Source organism: Neomonachus schauinslandi, chromosome 6, assembly GCF_002201575.2.
Source record: "Neomonachus schauinslandi chromosome 6, ASM220157v2, whole genome shotgun sequence".
Taxonomy (NCBI): Eukaryota; Metazoa; Chordata; class Mammalia; order Carnivora; family Phocidae; genus Neomonachus; species Neomonachus schauinslandi.
The window spans coordinates 8,705,724-8,727,336 of record NC_058408.1 but is presented as its reverse complement, the minus strand read 5'-3'; the positions used below and the strand labels follow the sequence as shown (position 1 = coordinate 8,727,336).

General features: G+C 47.9%; 1 protein-coding gene across 1 annotated transcript in view; it reads left to right on the top strand.

Moving 5' to 3' along the window:
* LMX1A (LIM homeobox transcription factor 1 alpha) overlaps positions 1-21,613 on the top strand; it is a 154,174-nt gene that overhangs the window by 88,679 nt on the left and 43,882 nt on the right. The window contains exon 3 of the mRNA XM_021698442.1: positions 15,514-15,746. Within this exon, the coding sequence (XP_021554117.1) occupies positions 15,514-15,746 (233 nt within the window). The remainder of the gene's footprint in view (positions 1-15,513; positions 15,747-21,613) is intronic.

The window sequence follows — 21,613 nt, the reverse complement described above, 5'->3', positions numbered from 1 at the left end:
ACTATCATCTGCAAGATCTCTGGCCTATCCAGCCCCCTCCCCCATGACGTCTCCAACTGCAGCTCTTACCACGTTTGACTTTGCCCTCTCTGCCCAGCCACCCTGGCCTCTGTGCTATTTCCCAGCATGCTGGCTGTGCTTCTGCCCCAGGGCCTCTGCACCTGCTGCTCTTTCTGCCTGGAATGCTCTTCCAACAGGCAGTGGTAAGGTTCCCTCCTTACCAGCTCCTTCACATCTTTGCTCAAACATCAGCCACTCAGTGAAAATCACAGTTCCCCACCCCTGGCACTTCCCGTCCTCTTTTATGCCTGCATTTTTATTCATTGCACTCATCTGACATTTTATTTGGTGCCGCTTGATTTCCATCAAAGGTAAACTCCAAGGGCTGGGAGTTTTGCCTGGTTTATTCACAGTTATATGCCTAGCACCTGGAACTGTGCCTCGATATTAGCAGTTAGAACCGTAGTCACTTAATAAATACTTGTTACAGGTACTGTATGAATAAAACTGTTTCCTTAAATGATCTATAATTCAGGTCTCCCAACTTTCTCTTCAATATTTGCTAGTTAGAAGGACCCTATGTCCCTTTGTGAGGCATGCTGCAAAATTCATAACTTTTTTCTCCCAAGCATGCCCATAAATGAGTTGGTCATGACCTTTAAGTGGCTTTCTGGTTGCTGAAAATGCATTGTGGTGTTTGTCTAAGATTCGTTGTCTCTGCCCCTCTTGTGACTGCATTTTTGGGGGAAGAATATTTATCTTCATGGAAGTACTGACCTATTTTTAGAGGTATTCATCCCGTGACTGTAGTCTAGAGAGTAATATGTTTCAGTGATGGTGACAGTCTGCACACTGTCCTTCAGCGTGGCTCTCTTGGTGTGGTGGGGATGGAGGCTGGTGCTGGGGCATGCAGCTCCTCCTTCACCATGCAGAAATGTGCAGGGCTTGAGGATGCACTCGTGTTTGAATGCAAAGTCCTTCTTGCCTTTGCCCAAGAAAGTCCTTTCTTCCTGACAGACTGGGGCAGTGTCTGCAGGCCTTTTGAGAGGTAGCTTCACAAAAGCCCCTATGCCAAAAGGTAAAACCAGCTCGACCCTTTGTGCCTAGTTGTAGGTGTTCTGCCCCATGCAGTGATGGAAGCAGGCCTTTCTCTTCTATCTGGCAAGAGGAGCCTCTCGCCTTATGTTCTGGCTTGGAGGAACAGGTCTTCAACTTCTTCCTTGTTCTTCACATTGTCACATTGGGGGTCTCTGAGAAGCAGGGAACTGGTGAGCTACTTCATCAGCACCCTCTCTCTGGTCCCGCCTTAGATCCGAGAGCTCCCTTCCCTGAGCAGAAGAGACATTCCAAAAAGCTCATGCTCTGAAGACACTGTCTGGTCTGGAGACACCCTAGCTTGTCATTGTTTATTCCCCTGGTGGGGAGAGGTTGTTGTGAACTTTTTTTTTTTTTTTAAACTTCTGGTTGTAGTATGCTATGAAACCAAACTGGATCCCCAATCCAAGGGAGCGTGCGTGCGTGTGTGCTGTGTGTGTGTGTGTGTGTGTGTATTGGGGGAGGGGGCACACACTCGCATCTGTACACGTAACTCGGCACTGTGATTTCAAACCAGGAATCCTGTTTCACAGAGATTTTTGTGGTTCTTTAGCTCCTCATGTCTGTCCCTGTTCCCTAATCCCCTGAATGGAGCTGGATGTGGGGAGCAGAGCCATATGAAAGGCATCCAAGATGAAAATTATATCCTAGACTTGTGCATGAATGTTGTGGTCAGGGTTGGGGGTGTATGCTGGCTGGCGTTACACACTTGCCACCATTCCTCCTGGACTTTGCATTTCTACCCAGTCCCATTTGATTGTTTCCACTAAAATTCCAAGGTTGAGGCTCTCCTGGGTTAGACCCAGCCTGGGCCACTGATCTCAGAGCCTGGGCTCTCTTTAAAGAAGTGGCGGCCCGTCTCTGGCCTTTCCTTCCTGGGTAAAATATTTCAATATAAGTTGATAACTTCATTCATCCACTTCTAACTTACGAGGAGCTTGGGTTGACAATGATGGTAGTGTTGCTTTGCAGTCACATAGAACTTTTAATTTGCAAAATACAGTACCATCCTACCATTTGATTAGGATAACACTCAGAGCTAAGTTAGGCAGTGATATAGTGGATCTTTGGTGGGTTTTAGCACTGACAGACTTGATTTGAATCCTGGCATTCCCAACCACTAGCTGTGTAAAGTTGAGCAAACTACTTAGACCTTCATAAGTCTCTATTTTCTCATCTGCAAAATGGGAGTAAGTTTTGACAGATGAGTGACATGATCTAATTTAGTTCCTAGTGAGATCAGCTCGTATTGAAACTGTATTGAAAATCCACTTTGTGGGTGGCAAGAGGAAGCAGGTGGTCCCTTTGGGAGACTGCTGGGGTGATCCAGGGAAGATATGGTGGGAGTGTGGCCTAGAATCAGAGCAGTGGACATGATGAGATGTGATCAGATTCTGGTTATATTTTGATGGTGGAGCAGAATGGCTTGTTGATGATTTGGATATGAGGTGTGTCGGGGAGAAGAGTCAAGAATGATTCTGAGATATTTGTCTTGAGCAACAAGGAAGGTGGAGGTGCCATCTATCAACAGAAAAGGGGAGAGACCGTGGTTCGTTGGAGCAGATATGAGCCAGCAGGAGGTGTGGGAGAGTGAAGATCAAGAATTCTATTTTGGTTTTATTAAGTTTGAGATTTTGATTAGAGATCAAGTGAAGATACTGAGTAGGTAGTTGGATATACAAGTTAGATTTGGGAGGGAGATCTGGGATAGAGATAGAAACTTCAAAGTCCTTTAGCACATACATGATATTTAAAGCAATGAGACCATATAAGCTCCCTAAGGGTAGTAAGACTGGAGAAGAGGATGAAACCCTTCAAGTTTCGGGAGGGAAGGAAGACCTAGCAGAGGAGACCAGGGAGGAGTGATTAGTGAGATAGGAAGAAAACCAGGAGAGTTGAGGGATCCTGGACACCAAGGGTCACAATATCAGATGCTGCTAATGTGCTCAGGGCAATGAGGACTGAGCAACATGGAGGTCACGAGTGACCTTCCCAAGAAAGTTCCATTGGAAGGAGTTAGACAGGTGCCTGATTGGGTTGGCTTGCAAAGAGAGCGGAAGGAGAGGAACTGGAGATAGAAAACAGAAGTGATTTCTTTTTTAAATTTTTTTTACAAAGGCTCTCAAATAATTGGAAGCGGTTGGTAGAGAAAGTAGGATCAAAAGAAGGGTGTTTTTTTTTTTTCTCAGTATGGGAGAAACGAGGAAAAATAAATGTAAAAATAGTGACAGAGGGAGAATATATGATGTTGATTCTGAGTAAGTGTGGAGTGCTGAAGTCTAGCGCCTGGGTGACAATTCGCCCTAGATAGGAGCACAGGGTACGCTACCTTGAATGGAAAGGGGAAGTCCTGTATATAGCTGGGTCCTGACCACAGGGGGTTAATCAAAGAGTTTGATTTTTCTCACTTAAAAGAAGCCAAAAGGGGAAGTCCAAGGATGTGCAACTGCTCAAGAATGTTTTCAAGGATCCAGGCCTTTCTCCTTTTACGATGCATCCTTAACAGGTGGCTTTCACTTTCTTAGTACCAAGAGGGCTTCATCTCTAGGTGTTACGTTTAATTCCAGGCAGAAATAAGGGAAAAGGTAAAGAGTGAAATGTAATGTAAGGTAAGGACTCAAAGAGTGAAATGTATGTACCAGCTGAGTCTCATGTTATCAAGTTTTCCAAAACTTCCTGCCCCTGTCCCCACCCCTAGTAGCATCTCATGTACTGCCTCCGAGGGCCACTTCTAGCTGCAAGGGAGTCTGGCGGGTGAGATTTTTTTTTTTTTTCCCCTGGGAACCCAGCCATCTAAATTTTGGTTGTAGGGGGTAGAATATGAAAGATTATTGTTTGTTTCAGTTAAAAAATGTTTTCTAATTGATCTTTTTATTTTTTTTAATTGTAGTGAAAAACATCTAAACATCTAACAACATTTACCATCTCAACCATCTTGAAGTGCACATTTCAGTGCCATTAAGTACCTTTCCAGTACTGTGCTACCATTTACTACCATCCATCCACAGAACTTTTTTTGTTGCAAACCTGAAACTCCATACCCATTAAATGGCTTCCCGTTCCTTTCTTCCCATGGCCCCTGGCCACCACCATTCCACTTTCTGTCTCTACAAATTTGACTTTTCCAGATTCTCCTATAAGTAGAATCATACGGTATTTGTCCTTTTGTGACAGGCTTATATCATTGAGCATAATATCCTCAGTATGTTGTAGCATGTGCCAGACTTTTTTTTTCCTTTTTCGAGGCTGAATAACAGTCCATTCCAATATATTCCAACGTAGATACCGCATTTTGTTTATCCAGTCATCTGTGGATGGGCACTTGGGTTTCCTTTACTTTTTGGCAGTTGTCAGTCACGCTGCTGTGAACATGAGTGTACAAACATCTCTTTGAGTCCTTACTTTACATTTACATGTACCTAGAAATAGTGTTGCTGGATAGTATGGTAATTCTATTTTTAATTTGTTGAGGAACTGCCATACTGTTCTGCACCATTTGGCAGTCAACTGAGCACGAGGATTCCAGGTTCTCTGCACTCTTTCCACACTTGTTGTTTTCTGGTTTTTGTTTTTGTTTTTGTTTGTTTTGATTGTAGCTGTCCTAATGGGAGTGGCATCTTCTGGTTTTTAATGAATGGGGAGAGAGTTGGGATGGAGGGGGAGAGAGCTGAAAGATAAAAAAGATCAAAAACAAGAAATAAGAACTGTCTTACCTCCACTGGGTCAGACATCACTGAGACCTTTCTGGAGCTCTCCGGACACCTCGAGTCTAACTGAAAAGGAAGGCAACATAATCTCATGGGACAAAGGTTGCGTTGGAAGCTTAGGACACCTGGCTTTTTTACTTAAGGCTCCACCACTGCTGGATTTGGCGAGTGTCCGTAGAGTGCTCTTTACCTATTTTACCTTCTGTGTGATGAGAATAACAGAATCTGACCCTCCCGCTTCTTACTTACATCAGAGCTGAGATGTTATACAAGATCACACATGTTTGAAATCTGTGAACTAAAGGCATTCTGGAACTTCAGATTATCCAGAGATATTTTCTGTCCCTCATGTGGAAAGGGAAAGTCCCACAGGGCCGCTCTTTGTGGATTTTATGTGATGGGAGGAGATTTTGACTCAGATTGTTAGCCAATGTTTGTCTTTTCCTGTCTCCCCTGGAAGACTGGATGATCCTTGAGAACAGGTGTTGTACACAAGGAGAAGGAGAACAGTGACAACTGTCAGTGTTTTGAACATTATCTTGTGCTGGTCGCTGTACTAGATGCTTTAAGAAATAATCATTGGTCTTCAGAATACATCTAGCTCCTAATACAGTACTGATGGTCTCTGTTGATTCAGTAAGGAGCTCTTGGTTTGTGACAGTATGTCTTTTTTTTGGATGTATGGCACAGTGGTAGTCATGAAAAGCGAAGGTGACAAAAGCAAACAGAATTCATAGAGAGCTCGGTGTTGCCCCCTGCTGGGATCTCAGAATCTTTCCCATCAAAACACCATCAATAATGCCCTTGTCCTTCCTACTGTTACAACACGCACGCACACACACACACACACACACACACACACACACTCTCTCTCTCTCTCTCTCTCTCTCTCTCTCTCTCTTTCTCTCCCTGTGGGTGTCTCTGTCTCTTGCTCGCAGAGCCCAGGAAGCATACAGTCTTTGTAAGAGTATACATTGTATTGGCCATGTGCCATCCAGCCAAGCCAAAAATTGTGGAATAGGAATCTGTGCCTGGAATATCAGCTAAAAATACCTCATTCCCTCTGCTCTGTTGTTTTCTGGGTATGGTTAAGAGTGTCCCGGGAGGCTAATGAGGATGAAGGGAAAGGAAAACTGACAATTTCAAAGGAAACCAAACCTTTAACTCCCTAAAAAGGAAACATGTATTTTCTGTATGCCTGTTTTATGTTTCTTGCCTTTTTTGCATGTCTGTGTGACAATATGTAAAGTCTATAATATAAGTTGTGCCACCTTGGCTTGGATCATTGAAATCCATGCTTTTACCACAATCTTTTGCTCTATGCTCTATGACTTGTCTGCTTTCCAGGTTTTGGTAAAGGAGAGGGGGAAGGAAGGAAAAGAAAGCGCTCCTAAGCAGGAGACTCATTGTCTCACACACACTTTCTATTCCTTCAACTGGTTCGGGTACTGGTTAAGAGCCAGGGGGACACATTTCCATCGTTGGTTGGGCCATATGTAACCTCTTTCATTTCTTGATCACTGACCGAGCCTCAAGCTTCTGGCTGGCCCTCTCAGTAATGTCCACTTTCTCTGTGATTTAGGGTAGGTCCTTGATCCTTCCCTGGCATTGGTTGCTTTCCACTTATAAAATGAGGGGAGAGGTTGACTGATCTCTTGAGGGGGGGTCTGAGTTAGGGGAGCAAGGCAAGAAGTAGGGTATCTCAATGAAGGTCTACACAGTGGTCAGCAGCCTCAGTAAGAAGCAGTCATCTGAGAACTGAAATGATAACGGGGCAAGGGTTTGTCCCAAATATTTGCCAGATAATGTCAGCATTAACCAAATAGCAACTGTTGGCTTTGGTTGGCTAAACATGGAGCTGCCGACTTCCTGAACATATGCTGGGTGTTAGGCAATGAAAGTGGGTGTTGGTCAACACGAGTTGGCTGATGTCAATATTTACCTCGGGTCAGGGTGGGCCATAGCCATAGTTGCCTGAATGAAATGCCCTGTTTCCTCTCAAGTGTTTGTCCTTTCATATTGTCTGTTGGTCTGTTCTCCAATAGCATATGAAAGGCTTGTTGAATTTTGATTTAATTTGTCATATTCCTGAAGAACAAAGCCTTGGGACACACATGAGGTTCTGTTTTTGGCTCAGGCGTCTGTCATGATATCTACCTGGGCAGTTACGGGGAATTGGTTTCAATAAGGGGAGTTAATAGTTGCTACTTAATGAGAGCAGTTAGTATTGTCAGATACTTCCAAATCCATTGTCTTAATCTCCAGAACATCTTGTAAGTAGTTACTATCTCATTTTTTACGGATAAAGAAACTGAGGCCCCAAGAGAGTCTAAGACTAACCCCAATTCTCAAAGGCAGAACCAAGATTTGAATCCTGGTTCCCTCAGACTCCCAAAGCCACACTCTCATCATTCTGTCTCATGGACTCTGGAACAGATACCTCGTAAGGACAAGAAAAGTACTTAGTGCACAGTTTCGAGGTCAAAGCTGCCCACAGCCAGCAGTATTTTCAATGGGCGACAAGCCATGTGTGTGTGGCCCTGCCCTTCTCCGCGAGGCAAGCGCCGAGCCTCCGGGAGGTGCAGACATCGTCCTTAGCGGTTCTCATCCCATTGTATGGTCCTCCTCCCTGCTCCCCAGGAGCCCCAAGGAGACAGAGACTCTGATTGGCTCTGCCTGCCACTTATTGTTTTCCATTTTCTCCCCACTGCAGAGTCTTGAGACTGTCTCCTATAGAAGATCCTGCCACTTCTATTGTCCTTGCAGACTTTCCCACCGCCCCAGGACCACAGGCTCAGTTGCTTATTGTGGTGGTGTTGGCTCAGCCTCAAGGACAGAGACCTTGAGCCAGCTGACAAGGTTGCTCATGTCACTACTTCTAAGGCCACAAGCCATGCTTTTGCTTCCCAATACTTTTGAATGCTCTTCTCTCACCACTTCTCCTTCAGTGTAGCCACACGGTCTCCCAGACTCCCAGCAGCAGATTTCCCCGACAGACAGTTTTGGCTTATGGCCAATCCCCTCTCCGTGCCTGGATGACCTCAGTTACCAAGTCAACATGGCGCTTAATGCGCGCTGCTGTGCCGCCCCCTGGTGGAAAGGGTGGGAACTGAGCGAAACCAGATGACTGCCTCCCGGGGAAAGAGCTCCACAAAGACCCCTCTCCTGTTTTCTCAAGCAGAAGTTCATCTATTCGATTAAAACTAGTTTTGGTAGTGCCGGCAGCAAGACAGCATGATCTGCAGTTGTCAGCTGTCCAAGCCTAAAAGCAGCTCTGATTTTTTTTTTTTTTTTTAATGTTGGGGCAAAAGAAGTGTACAGGCAGTTGGCCTCAAGTGAGAATTAGGGTTTTTCCACATACTTATTTTGTCTTCCATCTTTCCACTTCATTGTCTATGGTGTGGAGGCTTTGAGAAGCTCCCTTGGAGGTCTGCAGGACTCTGGGCCAAGGTTAAGGAAGATCTCAGTCTTTCCAACACACCCTTTCGCTCACGGACCACCCCCCCGCCCCCCCGCCAGGTTCTCCTATGAATGGGGTTCAGCAAGAATTATCTCATTTTGCAGTTGTTTTGGGGTCCGTGTAGACTTGCATGCAGGTGTTGGGTCCTACAGGGTCTCTCAAACACTATTTGTTCCTAACCTAAATCCATAGAGGACAGACCCCTCTCAGGGATCCCTTCAGGTACTTTGAGGCCCAAGAGCTGAGTAGCCTGAAGGGATCAACTTGGTTCCTAACCCTGCCTTTCTCCCCCAGGTGGACGGCAGAGTCTCAGGACCCAGCCATGGCTCTCCTGACAGCCGTTTCAGCTGCTTGACCTTTTTACTTATTTCTCCTGTGGAAACAGCGCTAGAGAGCCATAAGAGAGAAATGGAAGAAGGAATCTATGAATCAGACGCCTCAGTCTCTCTCCCGGGGAAGAGAAGCATCATGAATGAAGCTGAGCTGAAACCTTGTGAGATACTCTCTGGGTTCACAAAATAGTTCTATTTACTCTTCCCTCACAAATTCACTGTGGTGCTAGAGAGAAGGAATTCCACAGTTGCCGGCTCCAAGTGGGTATTTGATAGAGATTCATTCCCTTTTTTTTCCTCCTCTCTTCCACAAGCTTTTTTCCTTTGAAGTAAAATAACTGGGGGGCTGAAATACGGTCTAACTATGAGGACCCCAGCATTCGGAATGGGGGGGGTGGTTTTCCTAAGATCACACCATTGGCATCAAATCCAGCTGTGTGTCTGGTCCCTCAGCAGGTCCCCGTCTTTCTGCTGTGATTCCTGCAGCCGAGGGCTGGGCTGGGGCCTCCCAAGCTTCTGTGCCTCCCTCCCGACGGCCTTGGATGTGTTCCTGAGGATATTGTCAGGTGTCAAGACTTCATGTCTGCTTTTTGAAATGCTCTCATCTCCTTAGCTGTAGAGTAGGATTCCCAACCCTGTAATAAAATCATGAATTATAAAAATGGGAGTGAATTAAGAAATTACCTAGCCCTAGTGGGTTTTGAACATGCCTTAGGGGCAAATGGCTTTCTTCATACAGAACCTTTTCTAGAAATATATCCAGAGAGATCCTTCTTAGAGTGAGTTGTTGGTTGTAGCTAGAGTGTGCATATGTGAGTTTGTGTGTTTGTGAGCCCATACACAATCTCTTTGGGCCTTAGTTTATATGCATATCGATATATATATACATACACATATATAAATCTGTGAATGTGGATGATACGGTTCTGGAAAATATTTGGTTTGGAGAATGACCGCAGCATGGCCGTGTCCTGCCAAAACACCTGGAGACCTGAATTTGAGTCCCGGCAGTGTCGGTTGCCAGGTGTGGAGTGAGGAGCCTTGAGGAATAGAGACTTGCCCCCTCTGCAGCCTCTCTGTCCTTGATCTGCCACAGATCTAGGCAGTCCCTGGCCATTTGGGACAAGAAAGGGGAAGGACGGTGGCTCTTCTGAGGCCGGTTGGTAAAGGAGGAGCCCTTGAACCCTGGTCTCCCTGCTCCAGTCACGTACCTTCCTCTTTGCTGTTCCCCGGGGGCAGCCAGCATGGGGCAGGAGGGCAGGAAGGCTGCAGCTGGGTTGTGGGGCTTCACTCCCGGTCCTGGCTGGCGTCGGCGGCACATGCTTTGTCTCAGGCCTGTGCTCTGTCGGGGGGCAGCCCTGGATTCATCCCCTGGGGCAGAACCACACTCCTGGGAGACAAAGTCATGCCCCCCTCGAAGCTGGGACGTGTGGGCAGACGGGGGCTTACGCCGCTGAGGAAGAAGTGCGCTCCCAGGATGGGACTCCAGATGGAAACTCCTAAGCATATGTTGCCACCTTGGGGGCAAAAAAAATACCCCAAAGATCAAAATGCAGAGGCAGGGCAAGTAAAAATGATGCAAGCACATGCTACCCCTGATAGATGACAAAGTACCCCCCATCCGTGTTCTCATCTAGTCCTCACTGGTCCCGCAACGTTGGCGTCATTGATTGCCTTTTCTATCTGAGCAAACTGAAGCTGCCGGAGATGGAGTGCTCTGCTCCACGTCCTACTACTGACCCCTTGGAAGTGGCGGCACCTGCCAACCCAGGCTCTCTCACCAGAACTAAAAGTGGTCCGTCTCGGAGCTTGGGGCGGAGTGGGGGGGGGGGGCGCTACACAACGAGGTGGAAGCAGGACATTGAATGGAATTGAGGTGGAGGGCATGGGAAAGCGCCAGGGGGAGGGGGAGGGGGGGGACAAGACCAAAGATTCCGGGACCCCTAAGCCAAAGGGGTGGGTGTCTCCTTTGGGCCACTCTGGCTCTTCCCTCCTACAGACTCCAGACACAGGGCACTGTGGTCTTTGCTCAGAGCCCACTGCCTGCCCGAGCCTGGGAGCTGCCTGAGGAGGCCAGGGCGGCCGGACCGTGGACCGTGTGGAGGGCATTGGCTGGAGGAAGGAGCGTGCTACCCGCCGGCTCAGTCTCTGGGCCGGGCCCTGCCCCGGGTGCTTTTCTGTGAGCTAGAGGGTCTTGTGGCCATTTTCCAGGTGAGGGAATCCGATGCAAAGAGGAGATAAGGAATCATTCGAAGAGTTTTGAGGGGTAGGAGAATTTACAACAGTAGGAAAAGTGGGGAGTTATGTATGCCTAGAAGAGCTGGACCTTTCTGGAAACCTTATCTAGCTTTTCAAGGGCACAGCCAGTCTGCCAGGCTCTGAACCCAGAGTGAAGTCTCATTAGCATTCAGAGGGGGAAGGAACCGTGGGGGACGCCATCCAGGGCATTGGGAAGAGACAGGCTGTGTTTTAATTACAACCTGGACTTCTGAACAAATCCTTTTCTCTGCTTGTCTGAGCCTTAGAGAAAACAACTTGTGGGAGGTGTGCCGTCGGCAGCTGGGTCCACAGTGATACCCACACAGCTGTGTACACATCTGGCACACAGGTGGTGGACGGCATGAGCCTCTTCTCCTTGAGTTGCTCTGGGGTTAGGGAGGGTAACAAGAGTCAAGGTAGCGAGGTGAGGTTGGCCTGGTCTTTACCCAGAGCGGGAGGGCCGGTGGAGAGAATGGACAGAAACAGGACTGCGCCCCCCTCTTCCCGGCCCCGTCGTCCCCACTGCCCGTGACCATTTCAGGATTGGAGCCCAGACTCTTCTCCAGCCGCTCCTGAGTCAACATGGTGGGCTTTCTTTGTAGAGCCCCCTCTGACCCTCCCGTCTCCAACTTGGGGGGAACTTTTAGGAGAGGGGGATGGAATTCAGAAGGGTGGAGGAGGGGGAGGAGATTAACAGGGTAGGAGTTAGGCAAGCTCGGATGCTGCCACCTGCGGCTGCAGATTCTTGTTCTTGCAGCGCTTGTTGACTCCCCGGGAGCGTTCGCCTTGAGTCTGCTTAACGGTTCATTCCAGGGGAAGGGGAGGAGAAGGAGGGCTTGGGGGACAAAGGGCCTTTGACCAGCTCCTGGAAAAGCACTGATTAGTTTGCTCAGGTTGGCAAACAGTGACTAGGGACTAGGGGCCCGGGGATGAACCGGGTGATTTTTCTGCCTGATGAGTGGCGTCCAGCGTGGGGGCAGGAAGTAAAAGCGAATGTTCGGGGACTGGTGTTGGATACGGAGACCAAAACCACACAGGGCAGCTGGAGGAAGGGGGGAGGAAGAGGCAGGGCTGCTGGTGTGTGGAGTTGTGGTTTGGGGCTGTTGTATACCTTGTCAGTGGCGAAAGCCCACGCCAGCCCCTTGGAGGTTGAGAGACAGAGGGCAGGCATATAAGGTTGGGGATTTCTAAGGTGCTCCTGATGGCCAGTGGGGAGGGGCTGGTGTGGTGGCCCAAGGCCTGGGTTGAGAGAGACAGAGCAAGCTCATGCATTCCTGACCCCGAGCTGTGCTGGAATCACCTGCTGGCTGGCCTCTGTCCTGGGAGGCTCTTCCTTCGTGGTTTCATGGGAGGCAGCTTCCTTCTCTTCCCCAAGCCTTGGCTTCCTTCACCGGAAGAATTTGAATGGCTTCCATGTTACTTTGGCCCATCTGTGTGCAGTGCCTCCTTGGGAACCCCTCCTTCGCTTTCTCTTCACCCTCAAAACTATTCCCTTCTTCCAGGAAGCTTCCAAGATAAACACACTGAGAGTCATGAACCTTTAGAGCTGGGAAGTGATTCTGTTATCAACAAGTATGGCTTGATGCCGTTCTATTTTGTATTCACTGGACATTGCTTTGTGTTGTTCTTGTGTTCTGCTTCCTGCAGGTAAATCTCTATGGGTAGACATTATTTGTTTGTTTGTTTGAGGTTTCTCTCACTGGTGTGTGAGCTCTGCGGGGTTGGGGATGTGGTTTTGGATAATTTTGTGCCTACGACAGTGCCTGATGCCAGGCGGACACTCCCTATAGACTCGCTTACATACGTGAACGTAGCCAGGGTGGTGGTTTCTTTTCTCCCCTCCCAGTTAGGACAGGTCGTGCCTGGTGTTAGTGCACACTCGGTGCTTCCCAATGAATGAGTGAGTGGAAAGAAGAGCGGACGAGTAAGTGAATGTGTGAATGAGCTTTTGAGATGGGGTTGGCCACACTTAGGCCACGATGGTGGTTGCCCTGCCTATAAGAAAATGCTCTTCCGTTATTCTGCCTCCTCAGCTCCCACCAGCATGGGGCTCATTAGCAGAGCCTGGATGTGCTCTGAGTCCGCTTGTGTCTGGCTTTGCGAAGAGAGGAGGGGTGAGGAGTCTTCTGTACTCTGGCCATTCCATTGGCCCCACCGCCATCCTCACCCTACACCATCTGAACGGTCCATGTCTGTTGACTCCTCTGGTATGTGAAGACAAACAGGGAGAGAGAGTATGGTTTTTTGTTTTTGTTTTTGTTTTTTTAAGATTTTACTTATTTATCTGTCAGAGAGCATAAGCAGGGGGAGCGGCAGAGGGAGAAGCAGGCTCCCTGCTGAGCAAGGAGCCCAGTGCGGGACTTGATCTCACGACCTGGGATCATGACCTTAGCCGAAGACAGATGCTTAACCCAGGTGCCCCAAGAGAGTGGTTTTGAGAGAGATTCTTTTCCGCCTATTATACTACTATTTAAAAAAAAAGAAAGAAAGAAAGAAAAGGAAACCTGTTTATTTTGGAGATAAAAAATGAGTGCTATGATGAATGAATCCCAGAGATATTTTAGGGTGTGCTTATGCCAAAGGGGTTGCCAAAGGCAATTATGTTATCGTGAGGCAATTTAAAAAAGAACTAGATCTCCTTTAAATTTTAATCTGTCTCAGACTAGCCTGAACTGTTATTGATCTGGGGGTGGGCAAGAAGAGTTACTTTTATTGGGACCTACTGTGTGGCAGCCCCTATGCGAGGCTCTTTACACATGTTATTTTAGGAGAACCAGTTAGATCTATGGGTCAAATCAAATCAACTTTTAGTGAGTTTCCACCATGTGCAAGTGGTTGTGGGTTATAGAGCTTTTCCACAGGTCTTCTTCTTCCAATACAGGCTGTTGGCAGGAGCAGTTACAAGCATGAGAAAAGTTAAATGATAAGGCAAGATTAAGATGTTTCAAGTCAGCAGTAGGAAGCGATCACCCTAAGTCTTTTTAAAATTTTTTTATTTTTTTTTTAAAGATTTTATTTGAGAGAGCGAGTGAGAGTTAGCAGGGGGAGCAGAGGGGCAGAGGGAGGGGGAAAGAATCTCAAGCGGACTCTGCGCTGCGTGTGGACCCCAACGCTGGGCTCGATCTCCTGGCCCTGGGATCATGACCTGAGCCGAAACCAAGAGCCGGACGCTTAACCCACTGAGCCACCCGGGCGCCCGGTGTTTGGTATCTTGAAACATCTCCGGGAAGCTACTGAATGAGCAGCACAGACACATCATGTAAAGGTGTTCAAAGGAGGGGCAGTTACTTCAGACCTGGGCAGGGCAGGCAGAGGCAGTATTCATGGAGTGGGACCTGCTGTATCCTGAAGGGTGGTTGGGATTCGGCTAGATTAAACAGACAAGGATGGGCTTCGCAGGAGGGTGGGATGGCGTTAATAGGCCCAGAGGCAGGAAATCAGAAACGTGTGCAGGGGTGGCAACATCATCATCAGCCACCAGCTCTGACCACCAGCAGCCTGGGAGCCAACCCCCCACGCTTCCCTGTCTCCAAATTGTGGGTTCTGTCCCCTCCTCTCTGCCGACCCTTGTCACTGCTCAGCGGCTTTCCCTCCCTCGTCTCTCTGACTCCATTTCCACTCTACCCTTCATGCTACAAAGGGTTCCTTTTCCTAAACAGGGCTCTTATCACGTTAAACATCGTTCAGCAACTCCCTGTTGCTTGCCAGACGATGTCCAGCCTGAGTGTGTGAGCGGTCACGTCTGGCCTCCCCTGTTCCCCTGCTTGGGGCAGCCCGCCTTCAACCTGCTGGAGCACGCAGCACGCTCTGAGCCCTGGGCCTTCACACCACTGTTCCCTCTGCTTGGGATCCCCTCCTCCTACCCCGTTACGCCATCAGCCTGCCCGCCTTCCTGTCTTTCCTTTGACCGAGATTTACCGACCTCATGATAAAATGCGAATCGCCCTCTGCGCCCCTGATTGTTCCTTGTGCCCCCCCCCAACATGCTCTGAAGCCATTATTTGGATGCGTCATTAGCCTGAGCTCATTTCCGATAGGGATTTTCTTTCATTCACCTTGGCATCACTCGTACCCACTGCTTTGGCTGGGCATAGAGGGATACCCTCGACGTGGTTTGCTGGAAATAAATGAAATGAGAAGTCCCGAGAGAGGCTGAATCCATCGAATGCCACCACGGGAAGCTGGGATGCAGTTTCTCTCTCAAAAACCAGATTACACATCAGAATGCCCTGGCAAGCTTGCTAGAGGGCACATTCTGGGGTTCCCCTTTTCTATACTGATAGGAGGGGGCCTGGACATATTTGTGTTCCTGTTATTTGGTTTAAGCAATAAGCTTCCCCAGGGATTCTGGGCAGCCGCCTGGCCCCAGTACATAGACCTCCCTTTGGGAACACCGTGTCCTAGACCCACCCCAGTCAATCCTGGGCTCAGACTGCAGCCAGTGCCTCTGCCCCTGCTTTTCTTAAGCCTTGGTGAGGAACTCACCTGCATCCTTCGGTTCCACCCCGTCAGGGAGTACATCACCTGGATTTCCAGCATATTCCATTCCAACCAACTTCACCCCAGTTCTTGGAGTCTCTTTTGCCGTTGGCCAGAGGCCCGCTGGGCCCGATCGGACCTTTCTCAAAGACCTTGCTTCTCTTTCTCCCCCTGCTGCCAGGCTGTTTGCGGTCAAATGTGGGGGCTGCTTCGAGGCCATTGCACCCAATGAGTTCGTCATGCGGGCCCAGAAGAGTGTGTACCACCTGAGCTGCTTCTGCTGCTGCGTCTGTGAGCGGCAGCTCCAGAAGGGCGACGAGTTTGTCCTGAAGGAGGGACAGTTGCTCTGCAAAGGGGACTATGAGAAGGAGCGGGAGCTACTCAGCCTGGTGAGCCCAGCAGCGTCAGACTCAGGTGAGTGCCGCGCGGGGGGCGGTGGGGGTGCGTGGGAAGGGTGGGACGGTGGGGTGAGCTCACCGTCTGCATTGCTCTCTCCCCAGAGGCCCAGCCACTGGGGCAGCCTAGGCCCAGCCAGTGGGGCAGCTACAGGGCATGATCTTCTCTGGGCGGGGACAAAGGTGCAAGAAGGCACGCCTAACCTTACAAGTGCATTTCAAGCCTCTGCTCATACTGTGTGGGCTAACGGTCCACTGGCTAAAGCAAATTAAAAGCTCAAACCCAAAGCCCAAGGGAGGGGAGGTATACTGCACGCCCCACAAGGGCCTGCTAGGGTATAGATACGTGATACTGTTAAAGGGAATGATGCACTGGAACCAGTAATTCGGTCTGTTTTCCCATCTGTCAGGTGGGAAAGCTGGAAGCTACCTGAGGCTGGGCGGGTCATGGAGAGAAAGGAACTAGAATGTACCACTCACCCAACCCCCACCCTTGCTGCCTTAGGGCGGGGGAGAGGGGATGGCAGAACTCCAGTGATGGCGTAGAGCGCATTTCAGAAGGCCAGGGAAATTGAATTAAGCGTCCAGGTTGAGCATGTGTCTGTCTCCACTGGGTAGCGTTCGTCTGGCTCTGCCCCTCCCTTCTCTAAATCGGTGAGAGCCCCATGGCCTTCCTAATTCTTGCCAATCCCAGTGTAATTCCAGCCCCCTGAACACGCCTATAACCTCCTGCTGCCCACCTCTTCAGCTGCTCGGGGACCTCTGAGTCCCCCGCGCTCTTCCCTTGGCCTTGCTGGACTCCAGCACATCAGTGTCTCCCACTCAGCTCCATGCCTTACACTTTCATCCCCCTTCTGCCCCTCTTGCGCACTTTGGGGTCTTGCCAGCATATTCTTTCAGCTTCTGTCTCAGGGCTCTTTCCCCAGGGAAGACTCTTCATCCCTGGCGTCACTGAGTTGACCCTTAACTCCCCCTCCTGGGCCACCCATCCCACTTTATTGCGGTTGCTTGTCTGGCTCTTTGTTGTTCTTGCCAAGTGCTAAGCCCCACGAGGGACGGCATGTGTCTCTTTCGCCACTGTGTCCCCAGGACTTAGCACAGGCCTGGAACACTCAGGGTGCTTGATAAACTCGTACAGGAGTGAGTAAACTCTTGAAACAAAAGCACTGTGGCAGGATGCTTGAGTCCAGGGGCTTTGGGGACAGGTATGGGGGGCTCTCCCTGGCTGACCTGCTTACAGCCATGTGACTGTGGGCAACTTTTGGAACCTCCCTAAGCCTCAGTTTCCACAGCTATAAAGTCGTGATAGTCAGGCCTCCCTCACAGTTTTACTGGGGGGAAATAAAAGAAAGAATGCATACCAAAGCCTGGCACGCATTACACTGTGGGCACTGAACGCCCGCCTGCTGGTCATACGATGCTGTTTTGCTTCCTTTACCTCCCCGTTGGTTCTTCTTGCCTGACTCTGCTTGCAGCCTTAAGTAAGCGGACACCAGGACAATCCCAACTCTGCCCGTCTTCAGTTTTCCTGGATTTGTCTTAATTCGGAGGCAGTTTCTCCTTTTCCAGAACGCTGCCACTGACACATTGGGAATCTCCTGCTGGGGTAATTGGGCCCCTTCTAACCAAACTTCATGGCCTCCACTCGGTATAAGAAGGTCAGCTCAGCGCTCAGCGTGGATCCCCCTCTAGGTGTCTTGTGGTACCCACCCACTGAGGCCTCCTTCCCAGAATATTGCGAAATCTTCAAAGGGCTTAGGTGCTATGGTGTTCAGAATGCTAGTGGGACTTTGAAAAGATAGGCACACCCAGAGGGACATGCCATTCTTCCTCACATGGGCAGACGTGCTGTGGTCTAGCCCTTCTTGGCATGATTGTGTGGGGCTTGACTATGAAATTATCCAGTTGGTCCCTGTGTTAAGGACTCACAGATTTTAATTGACTACAGAATTAAGGTGAGGCATGAATGTACCATCCCCCGCATCCCACCCCCTGCGCAAAGACAAAAAAAAAAAAAAAAAAAAGCTGGATCTGAGCAGCGTTAATAGAAATAAAATGTTCAGAGTATGGGAACTGCTAGGGGCCTGCTTTTCTGACCCCATTTTCGGCAACAGGTTCCATTCTGAGCATTTTCTTTTGAGGCTGCTGTAGACACAGTAGAGCTTTCTGGTTCATTTATCTACACATTCGTTCGGCCGATGTACCTTGAGTGCTTACTTTATGCCAGGGATAGAGTCAAAATGGGAATGACAAGAATGATGCAGGGGTGAGGAGATCTCAAAATCATGTCAGATGAAGGAAGTATAGATGTTTAGGCTAGAAAAGTAAAGACGACGTGAGGGCATAATTGTTGTCTTCCCAGGGTTGGATCGGACCTATTTCTAACTTCAGAGAGCAGACTTAGAATTCACTCAATTATCTAACAAAATCATTGAGTATTTACATTATAGATAGGAAGGTAAAGGCTAGCAATTCGGACTCAACATTGGGAGTGCTAGAATGTCATCCTAATTATTAGAGCTAACAAAGAATAAGACTACTCAAAGAGGTAGTTCCCCTACTTGTTGAAACTAATATTGGTGTGGCGGGAGAGGAGAATGGTTCTAGAGGATGTCCGTTGTCCCTTTCGACTTGAAAAATCTATCCTTGTTTAGCAGCTTTAAGCAAAACGATATTAAAATCTCAGCCAGAACCAAGTGGTATTTTTTGTCAATTTTATCATTTTGTCAATTATATAAATATTGCCCGTCTTACATCAGAAAATATTGTGTGTGCCAAATCCTGCCTCACTAATGAGAGGATAAGCTTCTAAGCAACAGGGTTGTAGGTTTTCGTTCCTTTGTTCCCTCAGCAAAGCTTAGCCTGATGCCAAGGGGAAGAGTAAGTGATCAATAAGTACCTAATGAGCGGAATTCAATCTTCAAGGAAAGAAGCCCACCTCGTATCGGGGGGCTTACAAAAAGCAAACAATTTTAGGATGTGTCTCAGTACAAACACAATTTCTCCTCTTATATCTGTCTTGAGTGCTCTACATATCACAGGTACTTGATAAATATTTGGTGAGTGAATGATTGAATCGGCTGTCATCCTTAAGGTTTTTATCAATGATTTGGATGAAGACACAGAAGGCAGGTTTCTTCGATTTGCAGATGACACAAAGCTGGCAGGGAACGCTGGTGGGGCAGCTGAGACTCTCCATGTTCAAAAGGATTTTGACAAGCTCACAGAATAGCACAAAGTCAGCAAGATGAAATTGAACCATTGGCTTCCAAAATTCAATAGTGATGATGTGGAACAGGGCCTGTTTGGGTGGAATTCCACATGGGGTTTTGTCCGTGGGAGCCACAAGGAATCCTGTATTAATAGAACTATAATGTCCCTAACTTGTAATTGTAGCTCCAATTTTGTATTGCTTAGCACACATTTAAGATATGTGGTCTCATTTTAAGTAATGCATTTGAGGACATCACTGACAAATTAGAGAGAGAGTCCAGAGGAGAGTGATTACCTTATTGAACAATAAATAGCTGAAGAAACTCTGTATATTTAGTTCTGTGAAAATAAGGCTAAGGGAAATAGGAGAGTCATACCCAAGGGTGCAGACCCATGTCATGTGGACGAAATGACAGGTTTTGGTGTCCAACAAGGGTGCAGACTAGACCCTTTATGAGAAGTGGAAAGGCTTGTCTCTTAACATATTGATCACAGTGGGTGGAAGACAAGACCAGTGACCTCTAGGGCTACTTAAATGGAGGATTCTAGAATCTATGGTGTTATGATGCTGACTATTCTGACTTACAGAAAAGCATGGGGCACATTTGCAGCTCTAAGGGACACCAAATTTGGAGATCTTTAGCTGCTGGATCTCTTTTCTGGTGTGGCCAGAAAACCTTTTATCCCAATCCCTGCTTTGCCAATGGCCTGGAAGCAGCCTCTCAAGAAGAAGAATGATGTTTGTAGCTGGAGTCTGACAATTTTCTTTGGGCTTAATGGGCAACGTGAATGCCTGGGCCTCCAGGAGAGACCTAGTGACATTCATGCCTGTGCTCTCCTTCTTGGCCAGAGAATCACACGGGCTTGCGATTGGAAGGCACACGAGAGGTTCTTCAGTTCACATCCCACCAAATGCCCATGCGGCCTCTGTCGGTGTGTCTCCAGCCATGGGGAATGCTTGGTCTCACGTTCTGAGTGTGGATTGTCAGAATTGTTAGACGGAGCCCCAGTGTCTGTCTCCATGTACAACCTCAACCTGGGCCTTGGTTCTACTTTCCAGAACTCACAAAATCAGCCAATCTCTCTGACATGTGGCAGCCCTTTGCATTGCAGATGGAGATACATTGCATACTCCCTGAGTCCTCTCTTGTCCTGTCTCATTTTGCCCCATTCTCCCAACTGTCCTGTCGAGGAGACTGCTCTATCTGTAAACATACGGCAGCCTCTCTAGAAGGTACCATCCAGAAGGGCATGGAATCTTCGACATGTGGTCTGAACTAGCACAGTGTTATTACTACTACTTGTCATGGACGTCGTGTTCTATTGACGTGGCCCATGAAAAAAGCCATGGCCCATTGGCTTTTTTGACCTGGGGTGGGGCGGAGGCTTGGGGGCTGATGGTAGGCAATCATATTCTCCTGGCTGGTTCGTGTCGCATGTCTTAGTTATTTACCCCCTTCATATTTCGACTTCAGAGGTCATCTGAGACTGTCTTGTGCAACAGTTTTTTTTTTTTTTTTTTTTTTTTTGGAGAGAGAGAGAGAGAGCATGAGAGGGGGGAGGGTCAGAGGGAGAAGCAGACTCCCTGCCGAGCAGGGAGCCCGATGCGGGACTCGATCCCGAGACTCCAGGATCATGACCCGAGCCGAAGGCAGTCGCTCAACCAACTGAGCCACCCAGGCGCCCCTTGTGCAACAGTTTTAAAAAACTTTATTTTGAAATAAAATTTTAGATTTACGGAACGATTGCAAAGTAAGACAAATTGCCATATAGCCTTCATCTGGCTTCCCCTAATGTTAGCATTTCACAGTGATGTGTATGTTTTGATAAGTGTATCATGTGAACTAAGAAATTAACATCAGTCCAGTACTGTTCACTAGACTATATAAACTAAAGCTATGATTTGATTTCATGAGATTTTTCCACCAATGTCTTTATCCATCCCAGGATTCAATCCAGGATACCAAGTTGTGTTTAGTTTTTTGTTATTTTTACATTAAATTGCCTTTCCTTTTTCTTCATTTTTGGGATCACTGAGGAATGTCTAGTCAGAATTGCATTTTTTTGCCCCTCCTTCCAACAATATCTTTTTTTTTTGACTTTTTAATTTATTTAGTATGTTTTAATCCATTGTTAGCATTAGTATTCAAATTGTCCCATCATTGGCTATTTAGAGCTGTTTCAAATTGGTTCTTGAATCTTGGACATAAGCTTTTTTTTTTTTAATTAACATATAATGTATTATTTGTTTCAGGGGTATAGGTCTATGATTCATCAGTCTTACACAATTCACAGTGCTCACCATTAGTAATTACCCTCCCCAATGTCCATCACCAGCCACCCCATCCCACCCACCCCCCTCCACTCCAGCAACCCTCAGTTTGTTTCCCGAGATTAAGAGTCTCTTATGGTTTGTCTCCCTCTCTGGTTTCGTCCTGTTTCATTTTTTCCTCTCTTCCCCTGTGATCCTCTGCCTTGTTTCTCAAATTCCTCATATCACCAAGATCATATGATCTTTGTCTTTCTCTGATTGATTTATTTCGCTTAGCATAATACCCTCTAGTTCCATCCATGTCGTTGCAAATGGCAAGATTTCTTTTTTATGGCTGCATAATATTCCATTGTGTGTGTGTGTGTGTGTGTGTGTGTGTGTGTGTGTGTGTGTGTGTGTGT